General features: G+C 42.8%; 1 protein-coding gene across 3 annotated transcripts; it reads right to left on the bottom strand.

The window, feature by feature from the left end:
* Positions 1 to 652: 652 nt before the first annotated feature.
* LOC115192269 (terminal uridylyltransferase 4) lies at positions 653 to 23,135 on the bottom strand. Of its 3 annotated transcripts, none has more exons than XM_029750579.1 (29): positions 22,924 to 23,135; positions 21,207 to 21,781; positions 20,866 to 21,038; positions 19,843 to 19,959; positions 19,330 to 19,507; positions 16,975 to 17,063; positions 13,029 to 13,080; positions 12,598 to 12,667; positions 12,201 to 12,327; positions 11,777 to 11,896; positions 11,395 to 11,580; positions 10,864 to 11,038; positions 9,930 to 10,498; positions 9,493 to 9,643; positions 9,156 to 9,242; positions 7,155 to 7,258; positions 6,977 to 7,034; positions 6,736 to 6,839; positions 6,380 to 6,583; positions 4,751 to 4,828; positions 4,395 to 4,572; positions 4,260 to 4,307; positions 4,074 to 4,156; positions 3,681 to 3,817; positions 3,256 to 3,416; positions 2,841 to 2,938; positions 1,998 to 2,595; positions 1,492 to 1,668; positions 653 to 1,291 (listed from the first exon to the last, which is right to left on the bottom strand). In XM_029750579.1, exons 2-29 carry the CDS (start codon positions 21,691 to 21,693, stop codon positions 1,203 to 1,205), a joined length of 4,698 nt encoding a protein of 1,565 aa, XP_029606439.1. In that variant the 5' UTR covers positions 21,694 to 21,781; positions 22,924 to 23,135; the 3' UTR covers positions 653 to 1,202. The 3 variants fall into 3 exon arrangements, with proteins under 3 accessions (XP_029606439.1, XP_029606441.1, XP_029606440.1); XM_029750581.1 differs by having other exon boundaries at positions 3,702 to 3,817; XM_029750580.1 differs by having other exon boundaries at positions 22,929 to 23,135.
* Positions 23,136 to 23,459: the final 324 nt, after the last annotated feature.

Below are 23,459 nucleotides of genomic sequence, written 5' to 3'. Positions count from 1 at the left end.
CAACATTGTAGTTACTCCACAATACTAACCTAATTGACAGAGTGTAAAGAATGAAGCCTGTACAGAATTAAATTATTCCAAAACATGCATCCTGTTTGCAACAAGGCACTAAAGTAATACTGCTCCAAAAATGTGGCTAAGCAATTAAGTTTTGGTCCAGAAAACAAAATGCTATGTTTGGGGCAAATCCAATACATTACTGAGTAACACTCTCCAAATTTTCAAGCAAAGTGGTGGCAGCATCATGTTATGGGTATGCTTGTAATCATTAAGGACTGGGGAGTTTTTCGGCTAGTCATCAACACTAAGAAACAGAACGGAACTAAGCTAAGATGAATTAACCTTTCAGCAGGACAATAACCCAAAACACAAGGCCAAATCTACACTGGAGTTGCTTACCAAGACGACAGTGAATGTTCCTGAGTGGCCGAGTTAAAGTTTTGACATAAATCTACGGCAAGACCTGAAAACGGTTGTCTAGCAGTGATCAACAACCAATTTGACAGAGCTTGAGGATTTTTTTTAACAATAATGGGCAAATGTTACACAATCCAGGTGTGGAAAGCTCTTAGACTTACCCAGAAAGACTAAGCAGTAATCGCTGCCAAAGGTGCTTCTACAAAGTATTGAGTCAGGGGTCTGAATACTTATGTACATTCGATGCATGCATTTCATTTTCTATAAAATGTGCAAAATATTTCTACAAACATGTTTTCACCTTGTCATTATGGGGTATTGTGTGTAGATAACAATTGAATCCATTTTCAATTCAGGCTGTAACAACAAAATGTGGAATAAATCTGGGGGTATGAATACTTTCTAAAGGCACTGTAACTATCTGACAGGGGTGGACATGATATATATATATTTTTACAAATATCTATTCAAAGCTTTTATCCTTAAGCAAGCAAAGTATGAATACAGCAAAAAAAATACCCTACTTCCTTTACACAATAAAATAAATACTTTTTAGACCCCTTCAAAAATGGGGGTATTAAAATATTTGACATTTGTATCACAAATCAATGCAAGGAGACCAAAAAAAAAAGTAAAAACTGTACAAAAATTATAAAATTCTTTTAAAAAGTATTGTGACCAAATGATGCAAATTTAGATTATATCGTTTTTGTTTTGTCATGGTGAAGGACCATAAAACCTAATTGAATGAATATGCTATTGGAGCAGAGTTTAGAATTCAAAGTTCATTTCTTCTGTTGGATGTAATTGAGGTTGACATGTCGTCGTCCGTGGGGGAGGAGTGGGAAATGCTGACTGGGGTGCACCACAGAACCTGGGGCGGAGCCAAGACAAACAAGGAAGTAAAGTTAACTGCTGTAGGGGCATTTTTCTAAGAATGAAGGGGTAAATTATTTAGATTACATTTAGTAAAAAAAGTATACTAAATGAGAGGTGACATCCTAGCAGTACATCTCTTGACCCTGTGTCCGTCTCTCTCTCTCTCCCTCTCCTCTCGCTTTCTGAGCCTCTTACTTTGGGAAATGACGGTCTTGCCGGGTTGAGGGTAGCACCCATTGCCCTGCTGGATGAATTTCTGTGGCATGCGGTAGGGCCAGGACGGGGACTGGGAGTAGTGGGCTGCGTTGCTGTGCTCCCAATTCCTAGAGCCCTGCTGACTCACACCCCCCAACTGGGTCTGGTAGCCCGGATCTGCGGGGGGGGAAGGAACGGAGAGGTCTTCAAATTCGGTATCATTGGAATTTAAAACAAAAAGCTAAGCCAACTACAATAATTTGATAATATTCTTCGGTCCTAGCAACAGTTTTTTGTGAACAGTGAATTAAGTGTGTAGCCAAAACCACTGGTGTCTCTTACCTGACCACACAATCAGCACCGTTAACAGGGAAACAGACAGTTACTGCTAAAGACTCCCGGAACAAGGACAGAATCTGACCACAGTCAGACAAATAAACAAAGAAGTGGACAGACTGACAGACAGTCAGACCTAACACAAACAGACAGTGCCCCCCAGTGTGTACCTGACTTGCCCACAGTGCCATTAGCCACCAGTGCCCCTTGCTGTGCCAGGTGGTTGTGCCAGTGCCCGTCCAGTCCCAGCCCTCCTCCCAAGCCCATGGGCCTCCCCGCCGGCTGGGCGAAGATGATGCTGGGGTCATTGAGGTTCATGAGGCTGCCACCCACCGGAGACCCCCTTGGGCCTGTGTTCCCATTCCCTTGCCCGGGGGCCTGGCGCAAGGGGAATTTTAGGCCGGGCGGGGAGGGCCCTTCGGGGCCACTGGAGGTCTGGAGGACGGGGCCATGGATGGGCCAGGAGGTGGAGGGGTGGTGGGGTTGGTGATGGGCCTGGTGCCCCTGGGACAGGTGTGATTGGTGCTGGGACGGCAGTAGCCCCAGAGCAGTGAGAGCTCCAGGGTGGTGGTACTGGCTTGGGTGGGAGGGAGGGAAGCCAAAGAGAGAGAGGGGAACCTGGGGATGTTGGGGTTGCTTGTGGGGTCCCCCTCCAGCGGAGGTGGAGGTCTTGGAGGAGGAGGGCTGGGGGGAGCTGGAGGATTGGCTGGAACCCTGGGAGAACAGGGTGGGCTGAGGAGAATAGGGCGGAGTCTGGCGGGAATCAGACTGGACAGAGAGACCGAGAGAGCAGAGTTGGAGAGACAGCAAGGGAGCAGGAGGTAGTGGGAAAGACAGAAAAAAAAAATATATATATATATCAATAAAAATGTATCATACATACATACATACATACATACATACATACAAGTATTGATAGATAAAGAAGCTAGCTGCAACAGTACTCAATGCATTACATTTGAACATGGTTGGGGTGGCTAAGGGAGAGAGAGACAATTCCCTGTTGTACTCACACATTCGGAAGGTTGTCTGGTGCGTCCAGGGAGGTCCTGGGGAGGTTGGGGGATGGGGATGGACTGGGAGCTTACCATGGCTCGCACTATGTGGGAAACTGGAGGAAACAGAGAAGCCAACCACCACATACATCACTCTGTCCCACTGCTGCCCTGTGCTGGGCAGTACTAGTAATGACAAAATACAGGCCTTCAATCATGAATTAGTTACTGTATACATAGCTGGTAAATACTCTTGCTGTGATCCACTAGCTCAGATAATAAAAAAATAAAAAAACATTGTGGACCACTCAAATAAAGTTGAGCTTCTAAAAACAATCATAGTCAAACTTGGTATAGTATTTTCTTTGGTATCAGTTAATATACATTACATCTGTACACAAAGTACTGTAAATAAAATAACATTGAGGTGTACCTGGGCCCCCTGCGGCTTTCTGTCTAAGGTGGCGGTACTCTGGGCAGTCCCGCCGTACATGACCAATTTCACCACACTGGAAACAGCGACGCTCCCGTGGCTCATGGTCGTCTCCATCCTTGACATCATCCTCTTTTTCGTTCTCCTTCTTCTTCATCCCCCTTTTTGGACAAAAGACATAAACAAGCAGAGAAACGGAGGATTAGTTCAATCAAACATGGAGCCACCACCCAACATAGTATATATTATTTGAACCTGTGTCTGTTGCAATAGAACCAACAGACAAAAGTGCAAACCGGTGACACCTGGCACTGCAAGCAGGCTAAAGCAAATGCTCAAAGTATTGAAAATGTTTTAAATAGTATTTGAACCCAGGTCTGCGCGCACACACACACACACACACACACGTTCCAAAAAAAACTCACTGATGTTCTCTCCCTGTGTACCTGCGTCTTTTGGGGCAGTCCTTCATGTAATGGCCAATCTTGCCACAGATCCGACAGCACCTGTCGTTAGGTGCCAGCTCTCCGTCCGTGAGCACCTTGGAGTCAAAGAAGTAGTTCTGTACCACAGAAGAAAACATTGTTAGACATGAGAACAGATCTTCCTTAGACAAATGGAATCATTTGATATGTGTTCATAAATGCAACTCAGCGTCAGGGCAACAATGCCCATACTTATAACGTGTTTCAGAGTGCCGATCTTGGATCAGATCCCACTCTTGTTCATTATCATTTAAAAAGGCAAAAATGAACCTATACCAGCACTCATACTCTAACACTCTGTTAATACAGTCCTATATCTAATGTGTATCATACCGCCTCTATGCCAGGCTGGGGGTAGAAGGGAGTACCAAACAGCTTCCTGCCGTTGATAAATGCCTTCATGATGAAGTTAGTCACTGAGGAGAGAGGGGGTGTGTTAGGGACCATGATCACTGAAATACTAGAGACAACACAGAATTGGCCTCCTAAGGATTACTTTAGGAGACATAGTTCACTTACTTTTGCGAGAAACTCCAGCACCAAGATTGTGATTCAAGTCAAAGGGATCTAAGGAAAACAAAAAGTCAGTCATAGGTGATTAAATTGGTCCTTTCATCATCACAACCATGTGACTGAGAAGGATAGTTTCACTACCTTCGATGGCGATGCACTTGGAGGTCCACTGCTTCTCGAAGGTGGTGATTCGTTTCCTCTGGCGGATGCTGATGACGTGCTCCTTAAAGTCAAACTCCTCAGTGTAGAACCTGAGCAGGCCCAGCCACAGCTCCCCCACAGTCTCACGGTTCTGCGGAAGGTCTGGCAGACGCTGACGCTACGGGGGACGTCAACAGATAGTGAGCTTTATAATATTCAGAACTTTTAGAGAACGCTTTTGACTACAATGACTAGTAAAAAAAAAAAAAAAAAAGAAGCTTATTCAAAGTCATAATTTAGGAAAAGCAGGCATGTAGGATGTTACATTCAGTAGTGCTGATGACCAAACAACTCACCAGTTCCTCAATGTCATCAAAGAAGAAGGCATTCCAACCATCCACTATCCTCTGTGGTACAGAATGTCCATCAAAAACCTAAGGAAAAGATCAACATTGGGTTATTTTCCTTAAGTTGTTTTATAATTGCTTTTACAAAACATCTTTCAGCATGTTATGTTGGTGTGGGCTACGTCCATACAGACAAGCTATAACAGTATCCACTTTGGGGTTGTAAAAGTTGGGGCTAGGGGGCAGTATTTGCACGGCCGGATAAAAAACGTACCCGATTTAAACTGGTTACTACTCTTGCCCAGAAACGAGAATATGCATATAATTAGTAGATTTGGATAGAAAACCCTCTAAAGTTTCTAAAACTGTTTTGAACTCATATGGCAGGCCAAAACCTGAGAAGATTCCATACAGGAAGTGCCCTGTCTGACAATTTGTTGTCCTTCTGTTGCATCTCTATCAAAAATACAGCATCTGTGCTGTAACGTGACACTTTCTAAGGCTCCCATTGGCTCTCTAAAGCCGCCAGAAAGTGGAATGGGGTGTCTGCTGTCTCTGGGCAAAGAACAGCAGCAGAGTTTGTGAGTGGTCAGCCTGGGGACAGTGAGACTGAGAAGCGCGTTCACGAGAATCCTCCATTTTTCCTTTCAGCTTTTGAATGAATACAACGTTGCCCGGTCGGAATATTATCGCTATTTTACGAGAAAAATAGCATAAAAATAGATTTTAAACAGCGTTTGACATGCTTCTAAGTACGGTAATGGAATATTTTGAATTTTTTTGTCACGAAATGCGCTCGCGCGTTACCCTTCGGATAGTGACCTGAACGCACGAACAAAACAGAGCTATTTGAATACAACTATGGATTATTTGGAACCAAAACAACATTTGTTGTTGAAGTAGAAGTCCTGGGAGTGCATTCTGATGAAGAACAGCAAAGGTAATCCAATTTCTCTAATAGTAATTCTGAGTTTAGTGAGCCCCAAACTTGGTGGGTGTCAAAATAGCTAGCCGTGATGGCCGAGCTATGTACTCAGAATATTGCAAAATGTGCTTTCGCTGAAAAGCTATTTTAAAATCTGACACCGCGATTGCATAAAGGAGTTCTGTATCTAATTATTAAAATAATTGTTATGCATTTTGTGAACGTTTATCATGAGTAATTTAGTAAATTCACCGGAAGTTTTCGGTGGGTATGCTAGTTCTGAACATCACATGCTAATGTAAAAAGCTGGTTTTTGATATAAATATGAACTTGATTGAACAAAACATGCATGTATTGTATAACATAATGTCCTAGGAGTGTCATCTGATGAAGATCAAAGGTTAGTGCTGCATTTAGCTGTGGTTTTGGTGACATATATGCTTGCTTTGAAAATGGCTGTGTGATTATTTTTGGCAGGGTACTCTCCTGACATAATCTAATGTTTTGCTTTCGCTGTAAAGCCTTTTTGAAATCAGACAATGTGGTTAGATTAACGAGAGTTGTCTTTAAAATGGTGTAAAATAGTCATATGTTTGAGAAATTTAAGTTATAGCATTTGAGGTATTTGTATTTCGCGCCACGCGATTCCACTGGCTGTTGACTAGGGTGGGACGCTTGCCCATAGAAGTTAACAGAGGGTAAGTGAACAGTACCTCTTGGAGAACAGGGATGACGGGGGGCTGTCTCTGCTGCAGGAAGTAGAGCACCATGAGGATGTAGGCGTAGGATGACAGACTTCCTCTGGACGCGTCACCTATGTCACAGCGCTTCGCAAACACCTTCATGGTGTATCCCAGGAACTGCACGCGAGGGTCTAGGGCAGCGTAGGTCGCCAGCATTCTGGTGTTGTGTTGAGCCTGGAAGAGAGGACAGTTGCCAATGAATCCATGCAGATGCATGCATTTAATTGCTTAAGCTAGTAAGCAATTATGTAGATAATAGCAACTTAGCTTGAGTTACAAAAGGACCTGTTAGCCAGTGACTGACCCTTACCAGTCCGTTTACTCACCAGAGTGTTGTAGAGGCTTATGTCTGCCTCTAGTCCGCTCTGTCTGTGTTCAAACTTCACAATAGGCACTTTGGCTGTTGTGATAGGCAGGATGTTCCTCAGACCTGACATGGGAAAACACAGGTTAATCAATCCCCAAGTCACAAAATATGACTGTCTACTCTGTACTCATAGCAAGCAGTCAAACCTTGCATTCTGAAAGGAGTCAATGTAATGTGCTGTGGAAGAACTGGTCTCTTACCTGTGTGTTTCTTTAGCACCTTGGCTAGGCCTTCGATGATCTCTTTGCAGTTCAACTTCTGTTAGTAGAGGTAGACATATTTACATCTCAGAATGACTAGGGAGATGAGATCAGACAAAGAACTGAAGGCTTAGTTTAAAATGTCAAAATGGGTGATCGGTCCAGTGAGTCCATATACCTCTGCTGTATCATGACCCTCCAGGGTCATACAGATGTCCAGGTCGCTGTCGCGGAAACCAAAGCCGTTCTTGGAGGAGCCAAACAAACACAGCTGGGCATTGTCTGTAGAATGATATCATACAGTGAGGGAAAAAAGTATTTGATCCCCTGCTGATTTTGTACATTTGCCCACTGACAAAGAAATAATCAGTCTATAATTTTAATGGTAGGTTTATTTGAACAGTGAGAGACAGAATAACAACAAAAAATCCTGAAAAACGCATGTCAAACATGTTAGAAATTGATTTGCATTTTAATGAGGGAAATAAGTATTTGACCCCTCTGCAAAACATGACTTACTACTTGGTGGCAAAATCCTTGTTGGCAATCACAGAGGTCAGACGTTTCTTGTAGTTGGCCACCAGGTTTGCACACATCTCAGGAGAGATTTTGTCCCACTCCTCTTTGCAGATCTTCTCCAAGTCATTAAGGTTTCGAGGCTGACGTATGGCAACTCGAACCTTCAGCTCCCTCCACAGATTTTCTATGGGATTAAGGTCTGGAGACTGGCTAGTCCACTCCAGGACCTTAATGTGCTTCTTCTTGAGCCACTCCTTTGTTGCCTTGGCCGTGTGTTTTGGGTCATTGTCATGCTGTAATACCGATCCACGAACCATTTTCAATGCCCTGGCTGAGGGAAGGAGGTTCTCACCCAAGATTTGACGGTACATGGCCCCGTCCATCGTCCCTTTGATGCGGTGAAGTTGTCCTGTCCACTTAGCAGAAAAACACCCCCAAAGCATAATGTTTCCACCACAATGTTTGACGGTGGGGATGGTGTTCTTGGGGTCATAGGCAGCATTCCTCCTCCTCCAAACACGGCGAGTTGAGTTGATGCCAAAGAGCTCCATTTTGGTCTCATCTGACCACAACTCTTTCACCCAGTTGTCCTCAATCATTCAGACGTTAATTTGCAAACTTCAGACGGGCATGTATATGTGCTTTCTTGAGAAGGGGGACCTTGCGGGCACTGCAGGATTTCAGTCCTTCATGGCAATTGTTGTCTTGGTGACTATGGTCACCAGTACAAAAAAATAAATAAACAACAAAAAATAAATTTAAAAAATTTAAAAAAAATAACATTTAAAAAAATGCATGAAATGAAATGTATGCATTCACTACTTACTGTAAGTCGCTCTAGATAAGAGCGTCTGCTAAATGACTAAAATAATAAATAAAATAAATATGGTCCCAGCTGCCTTGAGATCATTGACAAGATCCTCCCGCGTAGTTCTGGGCTGATTCCTCACCGTTCTCATGATCATTGCAACTCCATGAGGTGAGATCTTGCATGGAGCCCCAGGCCGAGGGAGATTGACAGTTCTTTTGTGTTTCTTCCATTTGCGAATAATTGCACCAACTGTTGTCACCTTCTCACCAAGCTGCTTGGTGATGGTCTTGTAGCCCATTCCAGCCTTGTGTAGGTCTACAATCTTGTCCCTGACATCCTTGGAGAGCTCTTTGGTCTTGGCCATGGTGGAGAGTTTGGAATCTGATTGATTGATTGCTTCTGTGGACAGGTGTCTTTTATACAGGTAACAAACTGAGATTAGGAGCACTCCCTTTAAGAGAGTGTGCTCCTAATCTCAGCTCGTTACCTGTATAAAAGACACCTGGGAGCCAGAAATCTTTCTGAATGAGAGGGGGTCAAATACTTATTTCCCTCATTAAAATGCAAATCAATTCATAACATTTTTGACATGCGTTTTTCTGGATTTTTTTTGTTATTTTGTCTCTCACTGTTCAAATAAACCTACCATTAAAATTATAGACTGATCATTTCTTTGTCAGTGGGCAAACGTACAAAATCAGCAGGGGATCAAATACTTTTCCCCCCCTCACTGTAGATGTTTTATAATACCACACTGAAGTGGTAACGCTGTATAGGACATTCCGTATTCCTTCACACTACTGTTCTCAGCTGTTACATATGCAACTCAGTTATGTTATCTGTTCGTACCATTGTACTCCTTTTGTATGAACCTCTCCAGACTTCCCAGGATCTGCTCTCTCTTCTGCTGCTCTCCAGGGGAAGGGGACAGCTCATCTACAAACACAACAGACATTTAACAAAAAACAGGAAAATAAAAATGATATTTAGCGTGCTTGAGTATTCCTGTGTGTGTTATTTAAGTATATATACTGTTAACAGCGTATGGTTAAAGACACCTATCTTAGCTTCAAGACACCTGTCTTCGCTCCATAATATAGAAGATATGCTCAGACAAAATCTGGACAAAAATCACTCAAACAAACTCCTAAGACGGCAGAAGAATGTTGAACAGCGGATGACTTACGGTAGCAGAGTCTACAAAGGCCATCCAGGATGTCTCTGAAGCGGTCGGTCATGGGGGGCAGCGGTTTGAGCTCGATCTTCTTGAAGTCCTCAGGACACTCGTCCTTCAGATGGCCATCTCTCTTACATGTGCTGCACACGACTGTAGGAGGCTGCAGGGGGGAGAATCAAATAATAAACAGGATTGACCTGTTGGAAAGCAGAACCTGTGAACATCCAAATGATCAGAAACTCATTAAGATAATACCTGAAAACTATGGTAAAGACCTGCTTTTTAATAAACTTTAAGCCAAATCCATGAGTCAAACTACTACAATTATGGAGTTCTGGAACTTATATAAAGATGTACAAAATGTGCTGTCAAATCAGTTATAGAATTTACATTGTCCATTGGAAAACAAGTTTGATGAGTAAGGTATCACAGGGGTTGTGTGTTACCTTTCCGCCAGTGAAGATCATTCTGTCAAAGATATAGTGCAGGTCCTCTGGTGCAATATGTCCCTGCTTCTCCGACACATGGTTCTCCTCCTCTTCATCCCTATCCAGTAGGCCGTTATGGGTTGAGGCGGAGGAAGGCTCCAGAGTGGTGCCAGGCTCAGCTCCAGCCCCATCCGTTGAAGTGCCCCCACTAAGGACCAAGTCCATAAGCCCGCCATTCAATGCCCTCTCCTCCTCCTCCTGAGCCCGCTCAGCTCGTTCCCCTTCATCACTCTCACCATCCTCCTTCGGACCTGTCTCAGAGCTCTGACTTTTCCCTTCATTCCCATCGCTCTGTCCACCTCCACTCTTCTCAGACCCTTCTTCTCCACCCTTTCTTCCATCTTCCTCCTGTTTCATGCCCCCATGTTTGGTTGTATCCTTGCCTCTCTGGTGCTCCACGGTGTTTCGGTCCTTGCTCTGCGGGCAGGCAAAGTATTTGTAGGCGGTGCGGAAGCGCTCCTGGATGTACTCAAAGACCATCTGACTGTTGAGGCTGCGTGCGACGTTCCTCTTCAGGGCAAACGGATCTGAGAGAAGAGGAAATGGAGGATGACGACTTGAAAGGTGGTAGTGGTGTGTAGAAACTCAGAGAAATCTAAAAATAAGAGGTCCTTCTGACCTTTCCAACCCCAATTTTAACCTATTAATACCTGGTACTTCAGCAGGCTCATTGAGGGAGACAAATAGCAATGACAAAATAGGTAACAAAGGAGGGGAGCTCGTCACACATAAAAATGTACTGTGTAGAACAAATCTGATTGATCATTGTATTCTACATGACAGACATGTCAGCTCTATTCAGTACGTTTCTACCTGCAACTTTCTGAACGTTTCACCTCTCCGAATACACCCCCATTCAGCGGTCTCTCCCCTCCCCCTCTCTGTCACTTACCCTCGATGGCCAGCCTGCGTCGGGGCCAGTTCTTCATCTCTCGAGAGAGAAGTTCTTTAAGGCGGATGCTGATGATGTGTTCCTCCAGGGCGAACTCCAGCGTGTAGAACCTCAGCAGCTCCAGCCACAGCTGGCCCAGGGACACACCCTTACCCAGGTCCAGGGATAGACGCATCTGGGATGGACAGAGAGAGGGAAATACACTATGTCAGTGACATGGGCTTAGTTCAGGAAGCTCCATGAAAAACATTCTGATTCTTGAAAGCCATAGTAACGGTCACATTCTCTCCTCGTTCACTTCCCTTCATGGATTGTGTACTTGTAAAAGTTGTCATTAAGTGTTACCAATAGACTGGTGTCAGATTTCTCTCAGGCTAGCTCATGAAAAACAATCTAATAAATCCATAAAAGGGGGGAGTGAGCAAGTGTACACTTTTTGGGAAAAGTGGAGAAAATTAGAACTCGACCATAGTGTGCTGTTTGCAGAGCCCTGCTTTTGGGACTAAATCCCTCCCCTCCCGGACTACTCACCTTCCCCGCTACATGCCGGTTCTTCACCTCAGGTTTCTTTTGCTCAGGCTTGGCCTTCCGTCCTTCCCCCCTGCCTTCCCCCCGTCCCTCTGTACTGGGGGGTCTGTGCTCCCACCCCACAAATATATCCATCTCTATCCCCGTTAGATGGTACTCGTCCACATGCTTCACGTCAAAGCCTTCAATCTGAAACAGAACACAACATAGTTTAGCTATCAACAACAAAAAAAGCCAGCAACATGTTATGACTTGTCACTTGAAAGTAATTTATTACCTTCAAATGTGCCTGTCATAATAGTGACCAGTTCTATTAAAATGATCAAATGCATGACAAAGAGAACGTTGTCCACTCTAGTTATTATATTTCTGTGGTGTCACCTACCCAGTAGCCGAAGTAGACAGGGAGGATGGGCTCCCTGCGTTGTTGGAGGAAGAAGATGACCATGAGAGAGAAGGAGTAGGAGGGGATACCTCCTTCCGCCTGGCAGTCAATGTGGCACAACTAGAGGAACAGAAACAACCAAATATATAATTGTCTCTGGTCAGGGGCTGTTGGCGTCATCAAAACAACTAAAGCTACAGTATGCAAAGGTATGTCAAGCCATCATATCATTGACTCATTACAATGAAATCCACACACAAATACAGTAAACTTTAAGACCTGTTGGCATGAAGATGTTTAGGTTAAGTCAGCAAAGGCCTGAACATTGAAAAAGTGTAATTATCAAAAGCACTAGATAGATAGCATTTACATCATATGATGGCATACTATCCATAAAAGAGAATGTCCCCCAGGCCAGCCTTACCTTAGCCCAGAGGCGGAAGGCCAAGACCAGAGGCACCAGTCTGGGTTCGAGTCTAGCCAGGGCAGCCAGGTGGTTGGTAGTGAGGCAGGCTACGTCATTACCTGCACTCACCTTGCACAACAACCTACTGTGGAGATACAACACACTCATCAGGGTTGTATTCATTAGGCACCAAACGGAAGAAAACTGACTGAAACAGAGAGGGGCTACCTGAACTTGTCCAATACATTTTTTTAAACTCATTTTGGTTTTCTGTTGCAAAATATTTTGCCATAATGTGCCTAGGAATGAAAACCACCCAGCAACCAGTAACTCAGAGGATATTTCAAACAGTAGTAGCTTGTAAATAGATAAAAGTAGAGCCAATAGAAAGCAGTAGAGTTGACATTCCACTGACCTGTTGACCTCTCTGCAAAACACTACCGGAACTTTGGCGTGAAAGTCAGACTCCACCTCAGAATATTCAGCTGTAAAGAGAAAGGTGAACATTCTTTGACTGCTCCCAAACTCAAAGAGAACAACATTATCTCCTGGCTGGCTCCCCAATTGACATACTGTAACTTCTGAAAACGAGGGGTTGTATTAAAACTACCATTGCATTAGTTATCAGGTTTTCTACAAAATGTTCTCTTTTCATAACATTCTTCATTCAAAGAGGTTAATATGGACTCTCCAGTCTAACACAGAACTCAGAACAGCTCTACTCCCTGCGGGCTGGAACAAAGAGCTCACTGACAGTCTGGTGCCACAACACAATCCTCCTTATGCTGAATCTACAGTCGCTCTACACTGACAGTGTTTATTCATGCATGGCGGTTCAAAACTCACTGCTGTTCTTCAGGATTTCCAGTACTAGTATCAGCACATCTGGTTGGGTCATCTGGAGAGACAAAAACAGCATGACATTTGTTAGTCAGGGTCGGCATCAAAGTTGATCATATCAAATTCAATCAAATGTATTCATTAGGGGTGTCAATTTGGTGAACTCGGTTCGGTCCGCACTGTGAACCCGAATGAATACATAAAAAAATATATATAATAATATTATATATACATACACACAACATTTAAACACTAGACCTATAGGCTATGCCGACGCTACGTTGTACGCCACAAGTAAATCTGGGCTGGAATAAAACATTTCAGGCTATTCCCATTAAAACTAAAGCCTATGCACAAGTTGTAATCAAAATTCTGAGGTCGATAAACCAGGAGGATTCTACATCATGGTTTAAAATCTCCAGTTTGGGAACATATTGGCTTCCTAGTAGATTACAACGGCGATGGATAGAGAGAATATGCCGCCACTGCTCAACAAGAATAGCATAGGCAGCTGCCAACACCTTGAACATGTAGACACACTACGCTGACATCACCCCAGAATTCATACCACCGGAGCAACACGGAAACTGCATTCAAGCAGCCCTTCGCAGCCGATTCTGGCCGGGCCAAATAAATTACAAGAGTGATGTTTATAGTCACGGATGTGATCGTTCTCGGTGGTTAAGAACAGCCGTTTGGGCCCCTGGTGAAAGTGCTAAAGCCCTGTTATTAACTTCACCCTCTCGCACCCATTTTAGCAAACAGGTTAAGTACTCTATATACGCAAATTAAAGCAAAAGTTGTCAATGAATTAGGCAATAAACTCTGTGTTGCATTTACTACAAATGGATGGACCTCGATGGCTAAACAGAGCTACTTAACAGCTACAGCACATTACCCCCGGAGTGGGAACTGAGAAGTTCAGTGCATTCGGAAAGTATTCAGACCACTTGACTTTTTCCTCATTGTTACGTTACAGCCATATTCTAAAATGGATTAAATTGTTTTCTTCCTTCAATCAACACACAACACCCCATAAAGACAAAGTAAAAACAGGTTTTACACATTTTTGAAAATGTATTTAAAAATAAAACCTGAAATATTACCTTCATAAGTATTCAGACCCTTTACTCAGTACTTTGTTGAAGCACCTTTGGCAGCGATTACAGCCTATAGAGTATTTGGGGAGTTTCTCCCATTCTTCTCTGCAGATCCTTTCAAGCTGTCAGGTTGGATGGGGAGTGTCGCTGCACACGTCTCAAGAGATGTTCGATCGGGTTCAAGTACGGGCTCTGGCTGGACCACTCAAGGACATTCAGAGACTTATCCCGAAGCCACTACTGCGTTGTCTTGGCTGTGTGCTTAGGGTCGTCGCCTGTCTGAGGTCCTGAGCAGGTTTTCATCAAGGACCTCTGTACTTTGCTCCGTTCATTGTTCCCTCGATCCTGACTAGTCTCCCAGTCCATGCCACTGAAAAACATCCCCACAACATGATGTTGCCACCACCATGCTTCACCATAGGGATGGTGCCAGGTTTCCTCCAGACATGACACTTGGCATACAGGCCAAAGTTCAATCTTAGTTTGCAGACATCTTGTTTCTCATGGTCAGAGTCCTTTTGGTGCCTTTTGGCAAACTCCAAGCAGGCTATCATGTGCCTTTTACTGAGGAGTGGCTTCCGTCTGGCCACTCAACCATAAAAGGCCTGATTGGTGGAGTGCTGCAGAGATGGTTGTCCTTCTGGAAGGTTCTCCCATCTCCACAAAGGAACTCTGGAGCTTTCTCAGAGTGACCATCGGGTTCTTGGTCACCTCCCTGACCAAGACCCTTCAACCCGACTGCAACCTTGGTGGTTCCAAACTTCTTCCATTTAAGAATGATTGAGACCAATGTGTTCTTGGGGACCTTCAATGCTGCAGGCATTTTTTGGTACCCTTCCCCCAGACCTGTGCCTCGACACAATCCTGTCTCAGAGCTCTACGGACAATTCTTTTGACCTCATGGTTTGGTTTTTGCTCTGACATGCACTGTCAACTGTGGGACCTTATCTAGACAGGCGTGTGTCTTTCCAAATCATGGCCAATCAATTGAATTTACCACAGGTGGACTCCAATCAAGTTGTAGAAACGTCTCAAGAATGATCAATGGAAACAGGATGCACCTGAAGTCAATTTCAAGGCTCATAGCAAAGGGTCTGAATGCTTATGCAAATAAGGTATATATATTTTTTTTATACATTTGAAAGATTTCTAAAAACCAATTTTCGCTTTATCATTATGGGGTAGCGTGTGCAGATGGATAGAAAAACTGCTAAATGAATTTTATAATAAGGCTGTAATGTAAAAAATTGGGAAAAAGTAAATGGGTCTGAATACTTTCCGAATGCACTGTACATGCTACAGACATGGCCCCTTTATGAGAATCACTCAAGTGCGCATACTTTTCTCTTTTTAAGAAAACTTTATAGAATAGGCCTACACAATGTCTGAGCCATGATAACATTGATTTCACGCGCATATTTAACTTTATTTTACCGTAGATTCCGGACTATAAGCCGCAACTTTTTCCCCAGGCTTTGAACCTCGCGGCTTAAACAATGACGTGGCTAATATATGGATTTTTCCCGCTTTCAATTTTTTTTCTCTCCAAAAAAACACATTGTGACATGCTCAGTTTTTTGGCGGCATGAAGCTTTCATTAGACCAATGAAATTGCCGAATGGGTTAAGGTCAAACAGCTTTTTTGTTTACTGTTTAGATTAAATCGAGCGCTCTCAAACTTCCCATCATTCTGATTACGGTAGTCATTTTGTCACCCTCATCATGGCAAAGACACAGAGAAATGCATATGATGCAGCTTTCAAGTTGAAGGCGATTGATCTGGCTGTTGGAAAAGGAAATAGAGCTGCTGCACGGGAGCTTGGTCTTAATGAGTCGATGATAAGACGGAAACAGCAGTGTGAGGAATTGACTCAGTGCAAAAAGACAACTAAAGCTTACTGCTAATTTTTTATTTTTTGTTACAAGCCGTGTTTCATTAAAGCATATTTATTTTTGTTACAAGCCGTGTTTCGTTAAAGCCTATTTATTTTTGTTACAAGCCGTGTAAAGTTCATTTGTTTCAATGTACCGGTAGGCACCTGCGGCTTATAGACATGTGCAGCTTATTTATGTTCAAAATAATATACATATTTTTTAAATTCAGTGGATGCGGCTTATATTCAGGTGCGCTTAATTGTGGTAGTGTTGTTGTTAATGAGTAATCATGTTTTCATTTAAGAAACTACAAAGTGTTGGTCTTCTCGATTGTGCTTTCAGGCATTATGACTCATGATCATATATGGAATCAGGAATACCAACACTTTGTATTTTCTTAAATAAACAATCATTTACGACAGTAACTGTTAGCATTCATTTTCACACTGTACCAAACCCGAACCCCAAAACCGCAATATACGAAACTGTGGGTTTGTTGAACCATTACACCCCTAGCATTCATAAAGCCCTTTTAACATCAGCGGTCACAAAGTGCTTTTACAATGACTCCGGTCTAGACCCCAACGAGCAAGCAGAAGTGGAGGCACATCATATTCATTCCACTGTTAAATGTGTTTTGTTTTACAGAGTCCTGTTTAGAAGTCCTATTATTCACAGGTACTTGGATCCTCTTAACTAATAAGCATACCCAATCAGTTAAATCCTATCCAAGACAATCATGCTGAAGAGCAATCACTGATCATCTGATACAGACTGACATTGAGGTGATGATGTAAACCAAGGCTGTGTCCCAATAGTCTTGAATAGCCTCCTTCCTTTCTTTGCCTATATTGATTACCACTGATGTGACTTAACTCCAAAGATACATCTTTACACTAACAACAATTTGATGTGAACCCACTTTACATTTATATAACTTCCGTTAGTGGTTAGGTGAGAACACAACAAAGACTTACAGTGGAGGGGTAGGTGACGTCAATGTTAATGTCACTTGTCTTGAAGGCAAATCGGGTGAGACAGGAGCCGTAGAGCCGAAGGGAGCAAACTGGATAAGAGACAACACCAAAAGCCATACATTAAACAGCATTATACATGATTCAGATCATATAATCTCCCTACTAGTGTTGTCATGACCACATTTCACTCATCATACGATAGCAGGACAAGTATCACGATACCGTGTAGTATCGCGATACCACTAGGAAAAATGTCAGTGGCCTTAGCGTCCTGTTCACCAGACGCCCGTTCCCTTTTTCAAAATGTTTTGCGGATGTGCTACACAAAAACCAGTCACCGATATTCACACTTCTACTCAATACAACACATTGAATTGAACCTTACTGTTCAGTGTATAATATAATACTGCACAAAATAGCTAATTTGCTCATGTTTTCAAAAGGCCTACCTGTAATTTGCCAGGAGAAATGGGAGGAAGGAATATGAGTTAGGGCTGGGCAATATCAAATTCATTTGAAAGTATGTTTTTGCGATATTCCAAATGCCTGTAACGCAGAATCAAGTTATTTCTTCTTGTGAGCGTTTATGTCCGCTAGTTCTCATTTGGTATTTTTGGTCTCGTTTCTTTTGCTACTTCTGTGCTGTGCACCTTCCCATTTACACCAGAGATTTGTATATAATGACGAGATGCTCATGTCTCCACCCTAACAATGGGAGTAGTTGTCCCAAAGGCGGGAAGGCAGGCAAAAAGCTTAGGTTAAAAATAAGCGCATTTGGCTTATTTTGGACAGATTTTGGCGACAGTGAAACCTCTCGCGTCGCCTCTTTCTCCCAAGCCCCTCCCCAACCGCTCACAACATACAATTTTTTGACATCACTTCTTCCTCTCTGACAAACGGTTTTAACTCGCTATTTGCATTTGAGGTTTGGTCCAACAGAATCGGGCATATGGACACCAAAACCAATGGAGACATTATTTTACTGTAAGAGAAGTTAGCCTTTCTAACCATAACCTGTTTATGTTGACTCCTCGAATTTCGAGCACAACAGACACTACTAAAGTGGATGTACCAATGAACAATCATTCTGAAGAATTAATGCTCAGTTTGTCGCACGCGCATTACCGTATCGCTAGCAGCATTTTTGTCAAATAAAGATTGTTATACTAGCTGTTTAGGCTTATAAACTTGTGCAATAAGCATAAAACTATTTATATAAGGAATTGGAAACTCGTTCTCATTCTGAGAAATAAGGTAGCCAACTTGATTTCAACATCTGAACTAAGTGAAAAGACTAGCATGCTGTTCAAACAGTAGGAGACGGACAGTTGCGCTCATAACAACAACTGCTTTTCCTTTCAGAGCTTGCGACATTATACCTAGATCTAAGTTGACTAAACTTGAAATATAAATATTAGCTGGCTACTCACTAGCACCTGGGATTGTGCCTGAGACATTGTTTATGAGTCCGGTGTTCATTTTCTTTTATGCTTGTTACATTATTAGTGAATGTGCATTATGCATGGTTCTGGTTAAATGTGTAACAAAAAGGGCATTTTTATAGACAGATCTGAAAGCCAGATCAGTGATTATTGCAACAACAACAAAAAAAGCAGGTACAACTATTTTGATAAAATATTTAAATTATTAGTGGGTCTTATGGTTATGGAAGGCATATATTCGGCCTAGGTATAAATTCAGTGTTTTTGACCTTTAAATTGTACAGAAAAAGCTTAGAGAGACATTTTTTATTTTTATATATATCGTGAACAACCCATAACTTTGAAAAAAATAGATGAGTTTTAGGCCATATCGCCCAGCCCTAATATCAATGCATAATGATCTGCATGTCATTGTGGCAGTAGGGGGAAAACACTGCATGAAACCATCTTTACTTTTCAGTTAACCACACATGCAAAACAAAAACACACACACTCCCTCTCCCCCAAAAAAACACACATTGCTTGTTATCAAAACAATAACTAGCAGCCTGGGATTAGTTTAAAACAGCCGGACATGGTTTGTGAAATTATATCAAAATGACTAATCAGGGACTGGATCACCGCTTGACGTCACAGCTAAATTCTACATTAAAAACTGTTGGAGGAATATTTGAGCAGCAGAAATAGATGTGCAGGAAGAGCGGACGTAGAAGTAATGAAGGCTGGAAGGGGGGCTGCTGGCTGAGCACAGCTGCCACACGTGACATGCGCGTGAAAGTGAAGTGGACATTATTGGACTCGCACATTCAAGGGAAAGACTAGCTGCTGTTGCACAGCTTTCACCCATTTAGACTTTGTAGATCAGAGGCCTAGATGACAGGGAGGAGACAAAAGGATAGGAAGAGTTGGTTACCTGAGAGGTGCTGCTGGATGATCGCCTCCATCCTGTCAACCACTTCCTGTCGCACCAGGAAGTCCTGGTCTGAGATGCCGTGTTGGTTGGCCACCCGGAGGACGGCTGCGTTAACGGCGCCGAGCTGGGCTGGGAAGGGGGCAGGCAGCGCCCGCAGCTCGTTCTCCTCCTGCTTATCCTAAAACAGTTACAGCACAGGGGAGAGGGACAAAGGCTGGGTGAATCCAAATCTCTAATGGCCCTGTCTAATTGACTAGGGAGAATGCTGACAGCATTTGGAGTTTGGGGCGGATTCAAAATGGCCGACGTAGGCTTAGGAAGCAGCAACAGGAAAAATAAACAGATACACACATCAATAAGCTCCACCTCAATTAAACATTTCCACTTCTAAAATATCATAAAAATGGAAATAACAGCCTAGGTTTCCCTTTTAAGTTACAATACACATCAGTTATCATTGGAGAACATGATAATTATGACAAATTAAATAAAGTTGCTAACTTTTTCTCTCACCATGATGTTCTTCTTGTGTCTTTTCTCCTTGATGTGTTTGTGTGCCCCCAGTATGTTCTCAATGTGTACAGAACACAGCTTGCATAGATACTGGAAGTTAGGGTATTCAGGAGACTGCTGTAGAGGCAGAGAGAGAGAAGTGAAACCAATCACGTGAAACTGATATGATAGTGCCCCACCCCTCTGCCCCGTAGACATGGAAATCTCAACTACGCGCCTTGAGCTGTTGACTATTAGCATTGATACAGTTTTACCTGGTGATAATTCTAATTAACCAATTACAAGTTGGTAAGACTTTAACATTAAATGCACTATGCATTGTGGTTTGAATACTGCAACACGGAATAAAACAATGAATAGAAATCCCATGATGGTAGTGACTGCCCATTACTGCTTATCCCTTAGCCATAATTTATTCTGATTACTTTAATAAAAAAAAGTCACAATTTGATTAGTTCTTCAAAGTAAATAAGGCCAACTTTTATGACTGCTGAACAGGCTACCAACTATATCAAATCACTTAGATCATGCATTTTCAGGTACACCTCGCAAAGCAACTGCTTTCTATCCCTCTCACGTGTTCTTTTCTCTCTGTGTGTCAACTAGGTCTCCGTGTCTGTTCCACATAGACAAGTAAGCAGGCGTGCAATGGATTATGCTCATTGTAGTTAATTACCCCATTTTCTCTGCTAAACTACATAAAATATTGGCCTGTTGGAAACTACAACTACCTACCACATTGCACAGTTCGGCTTAATCTGATTTATCTCAACAGAAGCTAGCTCACAGGAAAAAAACCAAAAGAAATGGAATTCAAATAATTGAACCGATTTTGGTCAATTAGTTGTTTAAAAAATGTGTTAGTTGTTTAATCGCTCAGCACTATCAGACCGACATCTAACTTGAGATTGAAGTTGCCTTAAATGTGCAATTGTGTACATAAATTCCAGTAACTGATACAGACAATACATACAGACAACAGTTGACTGATACAAACTGAGGTAACTTATTTTCTCGCCTCACCTTGACCAGTCTGTGTATATAGTCTCTGTAGAGGCGCTCCTCAGCCTGTCTGAGACCCAGCTTCTGCTCAGAGGTCATGCTTTTACCCTGACCCCGCTCGTTGACCCCTGACCCCACCACAGTGACCTCCAATGCAGGCTGCCCCGTGCCCACCACAGCACCAGCCTTCTCACCTGCAAACACAGACAGGCAGAATATGAAACAGCTGTAGGAAACAAATATTTTGACCAAGAAGAGTTTCCATGGCAAAACAACAACAAAAGGTCTCTAACAGAGACATAATATAGCAGCTAATGGCTCAAACATTAACCTATAGTTATGTAAAGTATAGAATAGCTCACCCGGTGACTTCTCCTTCAATGGACTTGTCTTGGTCTGTAAAGTAATGCCTTCTTCAGATGAAGTGGCCACCATACCTGTGGCTCCTGTGTCTCTGTCTACACCTACACCAGCCGGGCTGCGTCCTGTAACCAACGAGGGCCTAGCATCACCCCTCTGCTGCTGCTGGCCTTCAAGTCTCACCTTCCCCCTCTCCCCAGAGCTGGTCCTCCCAGTTAGCCTACGAGGCTTCCCTCTCCCTGGGTCCTGAGGGCTGGCAGTGGAGGCTCTGCCTGTACCTGTCCCACAGTTACTGCCTTGGTCCTTATGGTCTTCCCTGGCTGTGGTGATGTTCTCCTTGCTCCGACAGGCAGTGGCAGGCTTGGGACACTCTCTCTGGGCTGGAGCCTCTTTCAGGGGCCTGGAGCTGGCAGAGGATGAAGCTTTGGCTCCCTTGGCCTCGTTGCGAGAGTGCTTGACTGATTTTAATGGGCTTTTTGATTCCTCCATGCCTCGATCCTGTCCTCTCCCACTCTCTAGCTGCTACTCTGTATTGAGGGTGATCAGGGTCTAGTGAGGCAGCTAGTACAATGAAAACCTAGAGAGATGAAATGCATTCATTGTTGGCATTACCTACATTTACCTTAGAAGAGCAATAGCCTAAACTATTATTGTATACTAAATAATAATACTATCAAATCATATATTGAAGTAATTAGGTATTGGTAAGAGGAACTGAGAAAGCAAAACTTTTGCTGCAATGAAGTCCCAAAGGCCTGATTAAATAAGAGTGCATCTAAGCTAGGAAAATATATGGTTAGTTGGACCAGTTCAGAAAAAGGTAATAATAATATCACTAGCTATGTTTATTGCAAAGACACATTATTACAATATAACAAAGGGCGTAGTTAGTTGGTTACTAACTGCTTTTAGCAACGTGGTGCATTTACATTCACTAGCATTGCTCCCAATAGTACTGGGTTGCACAAAAAGCCAGAAGTTAAGAAAATATCTAGTTAAAGGAACGTATTATTAAACAGTTTCCAAAACGTGGGTCTGTTGTAGACCCACTTCGTCTATACTTACCTCATATCAAAATAAAAGTCCTGCACTATTACATGGACGAAAAAGGAATAACTTGTGGGGGACTTTTATATTGACATGAGGTAAACAGAGAGGAAGTGGGTCTACAATAGTCCCACGTTTGGAAAGTCTGTTTAATAATACATCCCTTTAACTATATATTTGGTTTCAAATTCAAAGTTGTCATAATGTCCAACCAGCACGGTAAGTTGAAATTTGATTTTATTTAACTTCTGGCTTCCCGCGGACAGTTTTCTGTGCAACCCAATACAATTCGGAGCAACGCTAGTGTATCTAAATACACCCCTAGCAGAACAAAACCATGGCTGAAGCACTTGTGTTTATTAAGAAACGAAACCAACCCACATCGCGAAAGGGCCTTCTCGCGCAGCAAACTTAAATGTATTAAAAACAGCTCGAGACAAATACGTATCGTGCAGCTCGTGCACGGACTTCCTAGCTAGCTAGCAAATGTTTTTGCCAACGACAGCTACATAAATCAAAGTAGCTAATAAATAGCTGGCTAGCTAGTTTGCAAACTAGACATATCTCCGCTAGAGGCTTAGCGTTTCTATTGACAATTGTTTTACTAGCTAGGTACTCTATAAAACTGATGCACGACAAAATCGTCAAACGTCTACAAATAATATCCAATACCTTACTGTAATATGCAGGGTTTAGCTCAAAATGCACCTAGACCGTCTTTATCTTTCTGTTCAGTATTTTGTTTTTGTCATCCACGGCCCCGATCAACACAGCAACCATAGACGCCATGTTAATCCCGCCACACTTCGTCTTCTTCCATGAGGTTTAACGGCGGTTGTCATCCAATAAATGTTGCATTACCGCCACCTACTAGACTGGAGTATAACTCCCTTATTCTTTGCTTAAAAAACAATACCCTACTATCTAACACTCCACTCACATTTTTTTTAAAAATAAACACCACCCTACTCCACTATCTAAATCTATTTAGGCCTATTTCAGGCCAACAACCTGAAAGGATGGGACACCACCTCTTAACTTCTTAACCGTGTAACTCTTCTGAGGTCAAGTCTCGCATACCCAAATACCTCTCTGCAGCTGCCACCACAACCTCAATTTCTCTGCCAAGTACGTTCCATCCCTGCAGTACAGTTGATAACCATCGCTATAAATGCTAAACATTCAATCTTACTGAAACATACAGTACC

Source organism: Salmo trutta, chromosome 4, assembly GCF_901001165.1.
Source record: "Salmo trutta chromosome 4, fSalTru1.1, whole genome shotgun sequence".
Lineage (NCBI taxonomy): Eukaryota > Metazoa > Chordata > Actinopteri > Salmoniformes > Salmonidae > Salmo > Salmo trutta.
The sequence above is the reverse complement of the archived record's forward strand: the minus strand, read 5'-3'. Positions and strand labels throughout refer to the sequence as shown.